The sequence below is a fragment of the Tympanuchus pallidicinctus genome, unplaced genomic scaffold, assembly GCF_026119805.1.
Source record: "Tympanuchus pallidicinctus isolate F22 unplaced genomic scaffold, pur_lepc_1.0 scaffold1, whole genome shotgun sequence".
Lineage (NCBI taxonomy): Eukaryota > Metazoa > Chordata > Aves > Galliformes > Phasianidae > Tympanuchus > Tympanuchus pallidicinctus.
The window spans coordinates 21403892-21418436 of NW_026294618.1; the positions used below are offsets into that span (position 1 = coordinate 21403892).

Sequence of the window (14545 nt, forward strand, 5' to 3'; positions counted from 1 at the left end):
TTGTCAGAAACGCAATGACACTCACTAAAAATGCAGAACACATTGGTGATGTTACGACATTTGTTTTAGCAGTATAATATAAATCTGCATCATGCAAAAGAGCAATCAGAAAACAGAACTGACAGTAGTGTTTTACAGTACTTCATAAATCTCACGCCTGAAGAGAAAATGACATAGCAGAACCAACAGCAATGCTGATTTTTAATCACTGCTGTCTAGATCTAGCAAATGGCTGAGGAAACAAGTCACGTACCACAGAAATTAATGTTCCAAAATCTAAAGTCGTGTTCTTGAAAAGCTTGAAGATCAAAAAATATCTTTAAATCATCCCTCTAATTTTAGTAGTACTAAAAGATGTAAGACACCATAATTTCTGAACTTCACAGGTCCCTGACTATAAAAAAATTGTATATGCAAAAGAATTTCAATTCTGGCAGAGTCAAGAAATCTCAGCTCAACTCCTTGGTATTTGCAAGCATTTAATCTGGTGTTTCCAGAGGTTGCCTGACACCCACTAATGAGTCTGCCTCTCAAAGACTACTGTACTGTCCACCACTTTGCCTATACCACATTCAGTGGGACACTTTTTGCAGCATAATTAAATTTTCCTTCAAATACTGTAGGCATAGGATTACAAAAGTGTGATCTCAATAGGAACTAGGAATGAGGACAGGTGCATTCAGGAAAGCATCTCTATGCCAAATCTAGATTCCATCATGGTGACAGATTAAAAAAAAAGCTACTTCAGTGCAGAAGTGCTCTTACTTGGGGCTTTTATTGGAACTACCCCTGAACTGAGCAAATTTGAACTAAGACTGATGCTACATATAATCAGAGAATGAGAGAGACAGAAACAAATGAAGGATAAAAAAAGTACTTTACCTCACTTTTAAATTGCCTTGCTGTGGCTGTCCATCATAAATTGACAGTATATCAAAATCTTCCTCGAGGGCAAAAGTATGAAACGACAATTGTATCCTGTTTCGTTCTCCTGTGATAATGATCCATGTACAGTTGGCATAATTTGGATAACCATGAGGAAATCCAGGGCTTTCTATAGTACCATTCGGTCCCTGTACTAAACCTCCACAGTTTTGACCTGAAGAAGAAGAAAGCAAAACAAGCATTTCAGTGGATTTTTCCTCCCACAGTACATATTCTTACATGAGTGACTATATGGAAACTTAATGTTATATTTTTTCCCGTATTCCAAACACAATTTAAAATCACATTTATACTGCTCTTCTCTCTGAATTCAAAACCCTACTGTTGGCTTTTCTTAGACACCTATGTTCTTTTTATGCAATTAATCATTATTTGAGGTTATGTAGCATTAATAATGTATGACATATTCATCCAAATGTGAAAATTAAGCATTAGTCTTGATGCCATAAATTCAACAGTTGGACAGTTTTAATGCGAGAGCACATTCAGAGGTTTTTTGGTGGATACCATTTACATATTTATATAATATAAGAAATAATTGTAATATTTATATATAATAGTTTTTGCAGAGAGATCTTATAATATACAAACTATAAGGGTTTTTTGCAAATCTGAAACATGCCATCAACATCAAAAGTAAACTGCAGACATGTTTATTATGCGTTCCGTTGATGCCCACAATAATACAGTCACACTTAAGAAATGCAGCCAAATCTCTGTAATATAAAACACTTAGGGTTCTGTATTGTAATCAAGATAGTGTGAACTTTGTTTTTAGGATTCAAGAATAACAGCATTAAGAATTTACTCAGCAGGTATTTGTCCCTTCTGAACATCAAACAGGCCCTGTGAGACTATAGCAGCTCATTAACGGGAAGTCTTCAGCAAAAAACATTCGTTTACAGTGCACACTCACTAATTTCCAACTCGATTTTGTTAATCCCACACACAGTGCTTGTATTGGCTCTGACCTGAAGAGATGCATTAATGAAACATTTGAGGAGAGAGAAGTTTAAGGACATTCTCTGCACTGTAATGCTTGGATTATTATACGCATTTAAGCACTTCAGAACAAGTGTAATCCCAGCATTTATTGTTATACCTAAACCAGGAGAGCATTTCAGGCTGCAATTTTATTTTTAACTTCACAGTAGTAGGTTTCTGAGACTGAATCTTTCTGAGCAGTGCTGTCAAATGCTTGTGGGAGGTTTTCAAATCTTAATAAAATTGATCTAATAAAAGAGATTCACAGTTAAAACTAAAGAACTAATAAGTAATCATTACTAAATTTCAAATCTAACAGAAACTCTAATGAATAGATAAAAAGGCTGCAGGGATTCAGGAAGCCTTTAAACTAAAAATCTTCTCTAGCATACCTATCAATTGATTCAGATTGCTTTAATAAAACTGATGTTATTAAACATTCCTGGAAAAGGAACATATTACATCATGAACACAGTATGAAACTTTCAGTTATGTACTGTTCATTGTAATTTGTCAGTATCCTTGCAGATTCTTGGCATTGCATTCCTTTTCCTACAACCACAGAAGAAATGTCATACAAATGTCAGGGAACAATTTTAAATAACTTAATTACCACAGAAATACTTTTTCTGAAAATAAGAAAAGGAAAATTATAGTGACCACCCACTATTCTAACACTGTAATGAGGCACTTCACATCACCAACATCCACAAATCCATTTGTGTAAATCAAATCAAGTATCTCCTGTAAGCCATGCTTCTTTCCTACCACTCTGGCATGAAAGGGTTGATTTGAAAGAGGAGATCAAGCATAGATCAAGTGCGAGTTAGCATTTTGCTTAAAATCTATCAAAGACTTTTAGGAGCAGAAATTACATGAATAATGTAACACAAGTGTTAGCTACATTTTAGACTTCTAGCCAGACAAACAAGTTACCTCCTCAGTCTCTTAGGAAGCACTTAAGAGAACACAGAAAATTGCTGGTGCTAGCAAGTGAGTTCTTCCACCCACAAAATGGTCCCAGTCCTGCAGCCTCCTGTGTGTCTACCTGCAGAAGTTCCTGCAGCCTTCAGTGACTGTTCCTCCACACTGTCTCTCAGAATCCCCAGAAGGCCATATCCGTTCCACCCCTCAACCTATTTCGACAACACTAATAGCCCACATTTTACCACCACCACAATTATTTTCATTTATTTGAGAAGAAAAAAAAAAAAAAATCAGTTTACGTTACTGAAAAATCTGCAAAAGGGTAAGATAACATGAAAGCGAGGAAGAGGAACTATGAGTAAAGAAACTGAAGCAGGAACAAAGGATAAAGAAAGAGTACAATACTTATTGAATACATTTATTTGAATTCTGTATAAGTGGAATCTGAATTCTATAGTTCACACTAAAATTATCCCACACTTCAGTTTTATTCCAAAAGATGTTTTACTAATCCTTACAGTGAATTCAAGTCACTGTGCATTATTCTCTTAGAAAATAAACTAATGATAAATGCGATAGCCAAGATTTTATCTCCATTTAACTTAGTCATTTCTTAGCATCTCTAGCCCTTTCTTCCTCCAGTTTGCTTTTGCTCTCTTCTACATATTTATCCACAAACATTCACTGCCTATTCACTTTGTATTCTAGAAGCACAAAGTAAAAGAGAATAAGAAAAAGAAAATGTGCTATTCAGCTTTGCTCTTAATTTTAAATGTCTACATCCATATATGTTTATTTAGTGATCTGTTAAAATAAATAAAAGTAAATAAGTGGATAAAAATCCTGAATATATTTAATACATAGCCAACTCCTAGTAATCTCTTTGCTGCACACTGGAAACTGCAAAGAGGATTTCTTTCCAGAACTTAGCAATACTCAAAGAGACTACATGAAATGTGCAATTTGAGAAAACTGGCATCTGTTTAGGTCCCTGCCTGCTATGACTCAAAATGTTAAGAGAAGGATATTTGGAAAAGCATCATATGCTACCGGTATAATACCTATTTTGTCAATAAAAGTAAGCCCCAATCTTCTAGAACTGTCAAATGTTACACCTCTGCTGAGTAAATGCAGCATCAAATCACTTAAAATCTAAAAGTGAGATTCAGTAGGAGGATATACTTGGAGAGCAGGAATGAAGACGCTTACATGTGACAGGCGACAGCAAATTAGGTAAGAGTTGGCAATGAAATATCATGCAAACAAATGCAGTCCCTAACTACAGAGACAGTAATAGGATACTGATGAGATTAAAGATTTTGTTTCTTGTGCGTGCCTTAACACATCATGTCTACAAATGCCAGAGAATTCAGAAACAAAGAAAAAATTAAATAAATTGAATATACTGACAAGAAAATATTAAAGGAATACTCTTATTAGCAGAGTTCTGTTGGGCTGAACATGAGCAGAAAAGAAATGTATGCTGAATACAACTGAACACCTCAAAAAAGAATCTACTCATGCCATTCCCTTCAATTCTAGCCCTTGTGTCAAAATTGCAGATTAAAAAATAAATAATGCCATTTTTCATTGAAGACAATTACTACACTGAATTATTTTAATACTGAAGGTGTATCAGGCTGCCAATACTTCATTAATTCAACACCACATCGTTGTTTGTATGAATGCAAATTGTATAACTAACATTAGTTTTCTGTTGAATTTTGCCTCAAAGAAGGACAGGCATTTTAACTGTAACATATAAAAAAAAAAAAAGTAATATAAAAAAATCTGAAGATCTTGAGTTGTGGTTTAAAATCACCAATTTCACTGACATTGATTTCAGCCTTAGAAACTAAAGCTTACTTTAAAAGATTATTTGTTTATCCTCTACGAAGACTGTACAGACCAGCTCAGGCACAACTTTTCTCAGCTGAGAACCGCAGGCGAAAGTACGTGAGAAAAACCTACAACTGCAATTTTGCCTTCAGATCTGAGGTCAAATAGGATTCAAACCACTAAAAATCAGTAGAATTAAATAGTACTTTGCCATACAACTTCAAACAAAATGACAATGCAAACAGTCTAAATATTTTCTAAAAAAAAAATCTGATATTTTTTCATACTTTATATGTATAACTATATTTATTACGTCCTCTTTTACCTGTAATTAATAATAAGAAAGAGAAAAGTACATATTTTTTTCCACGTAGTGAAATAGCGAAATACTTCTATAACAAACAAAGGAAGGAAGAGCCACTTTTCTTCTTTCAATACATGTCATGTAAAAAAATTGATATACATTACAGATGCATACTTAAGTGCACATGCATACATATTTACTCACATTCGCAGAGAAAGTAGTGTCTGCATGGTCATAGGATCATAGAATTATAGAATGGCCTGGGTTGGAAGGAACCTCAAGGATCATGAAGCACCAGAGCCCCTACTGCAGGTATGGCCCCAACCTCCCCATTTAATTCTAGACCAGGCCGCCCAGGGCCTCATCCAGCCCGGCCTTGAACAGACCCAGGAATGGAGTATCCACAACCTCTCCGAGCAGTCTGTACCAGCACCTCATCATTCTCATACTAAAGAGCTTCCCCCTGCTATCCAACCTAAACCTTCCCTCCTTCAACTTACAACCATTTCTCCTTGTCCTGCTATTATCTACTCTTTCAAAGGGCTAAATGATGCACATTTTGAACAAGGAAACTAAAACATAACTATAATAAAGTCACAGATGTTTAAGACATTTTGAACAACCACAGTAATGAAAATGAAATCACATTTATTCTTGCGACTGTTGAGCGATGTCCTCCATTCTTCAGCTACAAAACAATGTAGTTCTTGTGCCGAAGTCAAGAAGAGATTTTGATACCTGAAATTTGTGGATGCCCCAACCCTGAAGGCATTCAAGGCCAGGCTGGACGTGGCTCTGGGCAGCCTGGTCTGGGTGGTTGGTGACCCTACACATAGCAGGGGGGATGAAACTCTATGAAAATACGGTCTTTTTCAAGCCAGGCCATTCTATGATCCCACAGTACAAAATTCTTAAAATCTTTCTCATTAACTCTAAAAACATTAGAAGTCTAGCAAGATCCTAACATATCCATTCTCTAAAGCCTGATCCTAATCTAAATTACTCTTAAAGAAAACTAACAGTTTATTCAGGGCAGGTCAAAGGAAGTTATTCTTCTCCAACAGAAAAACCAAAGGAGGTATCTAGGTAGAACTTCCCCAGAGGACTCTTCTCATCTCCAAGATGTGCATCTCAGGGATGAAGAATACATTCCAGCAGAGGAACATGTTCCATTAGCCTTACCTTTGTGTTTAGCAGCCCTTAATATATTTCTTTTCCACGATCCTGTCTTTGTTAACTTTCAGGATCTTTAAAGTATTGTACAAAGAACTCTAAAACATAAAAATACATTTTTTTGTTAGTTCAATAGCTACCATGTTAGGTTCATTTCACGCACCTTTGATATTTATGCTTACGTCCTTAACACCATGGGATGGAATCCCCTTAAAGGGAGGAATCTCAGGTGAAATTAAGCCCAAGATTACAAAACTAGTAAATTAATTTTTGACTGTCTTTGAAATTCTGGTTAAACATGCGGTGCTTGCGATTTATTACTATTATTTCATCTGTTTGATCCATGATCTGTTCTATCAGTTTTTTGACTTTAAATAGACATGTTCAGAAATATTCTAAAAATAAAGTTTCAGATAGCGAAGTTTGTTTTTTGTTTTGTATTTTTGCTATAACAAAATGTTCTTTTATATTCTGAACTGCCCCAGCGAGGCTTACATATAGGCTCCTTGCTCCAGCTGTGTTCAAAAGGTGAATAGCTTTTCATTTTACTGTGTTGCTCTGCAATGATCTCAGATACTGATATTGTGTTTCCAAGCAAGCCTTCAGAGGGCCTAGGAGCACAAAAAACTAACTGGGATCTAGCTAATACATGTGCCTTCACCTAGCTCACTTAAGTATTAGCTCCCTCTGGCAGTCCATATAAAATAGCATTAATCACTTTCTTTGGATAGATAGCAGCACAAGTCCCCGAGTCCATCCTCTCTTTCTTCTCCTTATTTGTGAGATCTTAATTACAAGACTTATTTCATATTCCTGCTCCCGCACAGAAAATTCAGGTCCTACATCTTTCACATACCAGGAGCACCTTATGTTTGTAATTAAGTCTCCCCTAATTCATGCACATTCACTCTTGCAGGAATTTTGCTATTTTAAATTAGTATTGGCCAAAACTTAAATGACTCTGAGCAAAGCTTATGATAGTAATAGTTTTGTAAATGTCTTTTAATGAGAAAGGGGGAAAAAAAAGTTCCCAATGTAGTGCAAAGACACTATGTAAGTGTAAAATATTAAAAGATTTTCTCCTGAAGTACAAGTTACTACAGAATCAAATTGTTGTTGACATTAATTCATAGTCCAGTCTTGCCACAACTTGTTCTAAATCACACTGAAAAATAATTTGGCGCTCTTACTCCAATTTCACGTACGTTTTATTTTTCCTAAATTAAGTTAATGAGCTAAGTTGCTGACTATCGCAACACACAGCTTGATAAAACTGATTGCTGCTTACTTACAGTGATACAGTATTTTCAAAAAAAGAAACAATCAGAAGCTATTGGGTCTGACCTCTTCGCTTTATCCACAGGTACAGGCACTGTCCCCTCCTGAAACGCAGCCCTCTATGTACACCCACCTTGCTGTGCAGACAACTCCCCATTGACCTGGCCATGAGAGAAGGGGATCATCCTGGCCTCACTGCATGTCTGTCACCAGCCCACCCACACGGCCCCAGGGCCTGACAGCAGTACCAGCTGGATAACACTTCTTAAGGGTTGCTTTGCAAGGCAGCAACTTGTTGCCATCAGTGGATCAGCAGATAGGTGTGAGACATCAGTAGGTGGCTGCACACTTAGTTGCTTTTCTCCTTTTTCTTTTTAATTATACATTTTCATATGCTACCTTTCCGTTTTCTACACCGACTTCCCTTGTAAGCCCCTGGTACTTCCCTGCCTACCACTCACTAAGGCCCCGCAGCCCGTCAAAAACCTCACTGTGCACTGTGTGCTTCTCCATCAGTGCTTTTCACCTTTAGTATACCTTGAAGCTACCTACTCAAAGTGTTATTGCCCAATAAAAATGTTACTTCCTAAATTAACTTCAGTCAAGAACAGAAACGTCAAATGGCCAGAGATGCACAAGCACTATTTTTTGAGGAATGTTCCAAACAGCATTTGGCTACTTCAAGTATCCTTTAAACATTAATTCTTAAGTAACTCCCACACCACCATTAAAAGCCACTTTCTGAGGATCCTATAAAATCAGAAAGTATCAAGTTCTCTTTAACTGAGGTATCACTGAAGATTTATTTGCAATGACAAGCCACCATCTTCATTGGTAGAACTGAAATACCCCCCAGCCAGCACTGATGGGATGAGGAGCTTACGGAGCACCCTTCTATTTGGTGCCAGCTTCTCCTTGCTAGTTATTTGCCAACTTTCAAGGCCAGGAAGAGCTGATACTGCAAAGCTTCAACATTACTAATATTTAAATGCATTTAAGATGGCCCCAGGCCAATGTGAAATTAGTAAAATTTAACTCACTGTCTGCTTGCAAAACCCAGGGAAAAATATTTCATTTCAGGAAGAGTGGTAATAACTTGTGTAAAATTCTATCTGGAATCAGTGAAAACAAGCTTATTGCTCATCTATGGTACAGTCATATGATCTTGCACCCACGAAGGAACACAAAAAAAGACAACAGGTGGAGGAGCCCAACAGGCCCCAGCCCCAGCTCCTTCCATCAGAGGACACTTCAACCCCCTGCAGGACCACCTCCACATACCAGCAGAGTGCAGGTGTTCCAGGGCAGGGAGAAGACTGAGTGTAGAATGCACAGTAAGGGACACCCTGCCTGGGCCTCTCCCAGCATCGCATTAAGAGAGTCTTAGCCCCAGTGTTCTGACATGAAACCTACCAAAACAGGGCAACAAGAGCAGCTCTCCCGAATGCTTTTCAAATTGTGGTTTAGGCCACCGTCTCACATTATGGGATGCAAGGGAAAGACATTTTGGCATTGCATCATTTACTACGGGTTATTTAGGGGAGAAACCAACACAGGAAAGAATGGATTTTGTTCATTTTTTAGCAAGTATGAGCAAGTGCTTGTGCATTTGCAAAGGTTCAGCCAGACGAGACAGTGAGCAAGTAACCCGGGCCAGGAAATTGGGAGAATGTGTTACTGGGAGAGACTGCACAGCCCAGAGGTCTGAAAGGCCAAGATCTATACTTGTGTGCCTCCATGTGACACCACATCAGTATAGCTACTGGAGAACCAAGAGAGTCCTGTCTAGCTCTGCATGTATGTGTAAGCACACGACTGCCTGTAGGTCTGAATATCTGCAACTGGAGCAAGGCTGTACCTTTGGGCTCATACTCCTACAGCTGCCAAGTATTGTGGGGAATGGGATCTGGGGGCAGGTATGGAAACGCTGAGTACCTGAGACCATCTGCTGGTGGGAACCACAGCCTATGCATATCTGTACACTTGCTACTAACACACTTCCACCTGGACTAGCTAGAGGAGAAATAGAATGATGTCACTGGTGTTGTCCAAGTTGTATGTATGCAGTGATGTAAGCATGTGCTCTGCAGGTTTGAAGTCCGCCAGGAATAACTTCTTGCCACTAGGAGAGATGCAGAATCAGTGCTTCTGTAACTCCATTATCAGCTGCCAGATTCAACCCTTCCTAACACAATCAGTTGCTTCTGAATCATTAAACGTTCTGGAGTTTGGCAGCTAAAGCTTAAAATAGGGGGGAAAAAATGGCAGCTATGTTGCAAAATTTAGATTGATTTCTTTTAAACACAGATCATTCGATCCTACAATTTTTGGCTGTGCCTAGTCTAGAACCTTCACTGAGTCCATCTTGTGTGAGATTAATAGTCAGTAAGTGTTAAAATGGATGCAGTAATTAAATTCTGATATAGGCATTCACAAAGTGATTGCAACTTCATCAGTCTATAAAACATTTTAAATTCGGGTCTTACTTTTAGCCACAGGATATATACACATTGATTGTGTTGATTAAACAGAAATGCTGGTGTTTTCAAAGTCTCAGATCAGTACTCAGAGTCAGGCAAGAGCTCCATGCACAATTACTTCCTATGTACATTTAAGCCTTTATCCAGCATCCAACTGAAATTAAATTATTGTGAAGGTTAAAGATAAATATTACTGTTCAGCAAAAAATTCTCAAACAAATCCTGCCATAATGGTAGCTTTGCTGTGTACCAGAGCAAAACATCTTAATTGCTGGTATGCGGAAGTTTTTCTCTATTTTAATGAATTTTTCAATGCTGAAATGCATATTATACATCAGTTGGATTATGCTGCCATTACAAATAAAGAAAAAGATATTTCATGTTGCCTTTCCAATACAGAAACGTACAAAAGACCAATAAATCAGTATTCAAACAAGTTAACATGGAAATAAAACATGGCAAAATATGTTTCTCCATAGGAAAACATTTTTTGAGGGCTTTTTAATGCTTTTTTTTTTTTTTTTTTTTTTTTTTTTAAATCCTGTCTACAACACCATCATTTCAGTGCCAAAAAATTAAAATTCCATAATTGCTCACTCAAGGCTACAGTTTAGCAATCCTTCCTTCAGACAAAGCAGTCAGTACTTGGCTAAATGAAACTAAATCACATGTAGCTAATTTTACTCCTTTTCCTTCTAAACTGTCCTGGAAAGGCAGAGTTCTCCAAACTCCTTAGTCTTTCTTTGCAGTTACTACAACTGTACTCAAGATCCATCAAAATGAAGGAAAAAATCATTAAGAAGAAAGGAAAACAATTTAAGTTGCATACCAGATATGAAATATGTAAGAGGTGATGTTGAGCAAAGTTCTTTCAGAGAGCCTAAGATTCTACTTCATCAAGCCTCAAGCTAAACATAGATTTAGTGCCCTTTAAAACAAGTCTAATCTTCATAGTTGCAAACTCATTCTACAGATGGAGATCATTGAGGATACAATGACTTTTATTACTTTGTTTACTTTTCTAAGGTAACGTACAATAAATTGAGGCTTCAGATAAACATCACTATTACTGTTACAGGTGCTTAGCAACAGCTAGTAAAGTGAGACAACTGCATGGCTAAGGTAAAGAGCTGATCTCATGAAATAATAGGGTAATAATCTCAATTCCCTTCTGAGCTTCACTGGACTAAGAGCAACTCAGTTTTAAGCACACTATGCAGAGAAGACAGGTATTTTGGTAGGATCTCTTGATTTCATTTCTGCCAGACTTCTGCAACATAGAAGATAACTGCCTGTACTAAATTTGATTATTTCAGTTTTGTCACTTTCATGTTTTATTGATACTATTCTCCTAGATCACTTCACTGAAAGCCCTGCTCACATACCAGGATCTTAGAAGAGGTTTTTTATTACAATCTATGTCACTGGATGCCTAAATCATGAGGCTGAAACTGTAAAGCAGTTCAAGCAGTCTGGTTTTACATTAGAAAAGTATACTGTCAAGAAGCCCAGTTCTGAAAACTTGGAAAATCCATATGCTTCATTAGAACTGCTGCATGAGCATCATCTGCTCTCTTCCTTTTCAGTGTTATTACTTTCTTTATGATTTCTTTTACCCTGTAGACTTTCTAGCATTTTTTCTCTCCTTATACTGTGGCTGACTACAGTAAAGTTTCAGATTAATTCATTTATGCTACTTTAATTCATTCTTCTTCATACTTCATACTTAAAGCAGAACCTCTTAGTTTAGTGTTCTTTAATTATCAGTGCAGAGTCAACTGACACCAACTGAAAAAGACAAATACAACCTTCCAAATTAGATTGCTACAGCACATTTGAGGAGAGAATAGGCGGTAATAAGTTCTTTTGTAGTAAAGTCAAGAATCTCATTTTAAAAGGCAGAAGACCTAGTTTTAGAACTGGACGTAGAAAGATTAGACAGTATCACATAGAGACCTAGACAGGCTCAAGCAATGGCCCAAGAGAACATCATGAGATTCAATAAAGGTTTTGAACCAGGGTCTAAGTAAGCCCCACTATCAATACAAGCTGGGGGATGAAAGAAAAAAGCAAGCCCTGCTGAAAATGTCTTGGGAGTACTGGTGGAGAGTAAACTGGACATGAGCCAAAGTGCCCTCAAAGACCAAGAAGCCAACCATATCCTAGGCTGCAACCAAAAAAGCATGAGCATATGATGAGCAGATCAAGGGAGTTAATCTTGCCCCTCTACTCTGTGCTGCTGAGATCTTAACTGCCACTTTAAATTGTATTTATTTATACATTGATTATAATTTCAGAGCCCTAGACATACCATTCAGTGTCACTACTAACACCAGTTCACACTAGATATTTGTTATTTTTTTCCACAGTAGTGAAAATCAAACTCTTTAATTCGCAAATCAGATAACAGCTTTACAGCTGCTTATGTGATCTCACACAGTCACAAATCATATTAGTAAAGAGCAGTGAATAAGACTGATAGTTCCTTCTGAAAAATGAACTCTTATTATTCTCTTATTATATACTCTTATTATCTTAGGCTAGATATTAGAGACTGTATGACTAAACCTAAATCTCCATATTGACCTTTACCTGGTAACATTTTTGGAGCTCCCCTAGAACATCTTCCCTTTAACATTCCCACTGAAGCATTCCTTAAATATTTCCACTGAGCAAGTAAAGCTTCTTACTCAAGCAGAGACACTAATAACCTTAAAGCTGCACTGAATTTTCATAAAGCACAAAAGAAAGAAGACAGTTACTTCTTAGATGAAGTTTCATGCATTATTTTTTTTTATAATCATCTCAGACATTAAACAAATAAATATAAATTTAAAAATATTTGTGACAGCAATACGATATCCACAATCTCTTGTAGGCACCATAAATACAGGGTTAAGTTCTGTTATCAAAGCATGTTCACTACCTCTTTGAAGACAAAATTCTCTGTGGTTTGATATATTGCATCTTATTTTTGTGCAATATTGACATAATAGGGCTTACCACGTGGATTCTAACCTGTTTCTGGTATTAGTACAGTCTGAGTACTACATATTATTCATCATAATTGGCACTATATTCTGTCCTAATCAGGGCACAGGAATTATTTCCCTATCCAATTCTATGAAAAATAATCTAAACAGTGTAAACTATATTATTTTATAGAATCATAGAATCACCGAGGTTGGAAAACATCTGCATCGAGTCCAACCATCCACCTACCACTAATATTTCCCACTAAACCACATCCCTCAGTACAACATCTAAACATTTCTTTAACACTTCCAGAGAGATGGTGACTCCATTACATCGCAAGGCAGCTCGTCTCAGCACCTGACCACTCTTTCAGAGAAGTATTTCCTAACATCCAAACTGAATCTGGGGCCCATCCTGTTTAATATCTTCATTGATGACTTAGATGAAGGGATTGAGTGCACCCTGAGTAAGTTTGCAGATGACACCAAGTTGGGAGGTGGTGTCGATCTGCCTGAGGGCAGGGAAGCCCTGCAAAGGGATCTAGATAAGCTGGATTGCTGGGCTGAGGTGAATGGGATGAGGTTTAACAAGGCCAAATGTCGGGTTCTGCACTTTGGCCACAACCCCATGCAGTGCTACAGGCTTGGGGATGAGTGGTTGGATAACTGCGAAGAAGAAAGGGACCTGGGGGTGTTGGCTGATGCTCAGCTGAACATGAGCCAACAGTGTGCCCAGGTGGCCAAGAAGGCCAACAGCATCCTGGCTTGCATTAGAAATAGTGTGGCCAGCAGGAGCAGGGAGGTGATCATCCCCTCTACTCAGCACTGGTGAGGCTGCACCTCGAGTACTGTGTTCAGTTTTGGGCCCCTCACTACAGGAAAGACATTGAGGCCCTGGAACGTGTCCAAAGAAGGGCAACGAAACTGGTGAGGGGTCTGGAGCACAAGTCTTATGAGCAGTGGCTGAGGGAGCTGGGATTGTTCAGTCTGGAGAAGAGGAGGCTCAGGGGAGACCTCATTGCACTGTACAACTTCCTGAAGGGAGGTTATGGTGCAAAAGGGTCTGGCCTCTTCTCCCAGGCAAATAGTAGGACCCGAGGAAACGGCAAGAAGTTACACCAGAGGAGGTTTAGGTTGGATATTAGGAGAAACTTTTTCTCTCAAAGGGTCATCAGGCACTGGAATGGCTGCCCAGGGAGGTGGTGGAGTCGCCGTCCCTGGTGGTGTTCAAGAGGCGCCTGGATGAGGGGCTACAAAATATGGTTTAGTAGCTTGTGGTACTGATAGGAATGGGAGGGTGGTTGGACTAGATGATCTTGCAGGTTGTTTCCAACCTTGTGATTCTGTGAATCAACCCCTGCCACAACTTGAGGCCATTCCCTTTAGTCCTATGGCTACTTACATGGGAGAAGAGGCTGTCACAGAGTTATCTCTAGATTTATCTGCATCCGTGATGGGGACAACAAGCCAACAGGCGCATTGCGAGGGAAAGAAGGAAAGAGAGAAAAAAAAGTGTCCTGGCTGGTCCAGCCCAGCCCCATTACTAATGAGGCAGATGTCCTTGAAAACGGGGAAGAGCAGAGAGACAGTAGATGGGTTTAAAAAAAGAAAAAGAAAAAAAAACCAGAACAGAGGTAACA

At 38.2% G+C, this 14545-nt stretch overlaps 1 protein-coding gene across 1 annotated transcript in view; it reads right to left on the minus strand.

Moving 5' to 3' along the window:
• CSMD1 (CUB and Sushi multiple domains 1) overlaps positions 1 to 14545 on the minus strand; it is a 984784-nt gene that overhangs the window by 771878 nt on the left and 198361 nt on the right. The window contains exon 2 of the mRNA XM_052696996.1: positions 883 to 1099. Within this exon, the coding sequence (XP_052552956.1) occupies positions 883 to 1099 (217 nt within the window). The remainder of the gene's footprint in view (positions 1 to 882; positions 1100 to 14545) is intronic.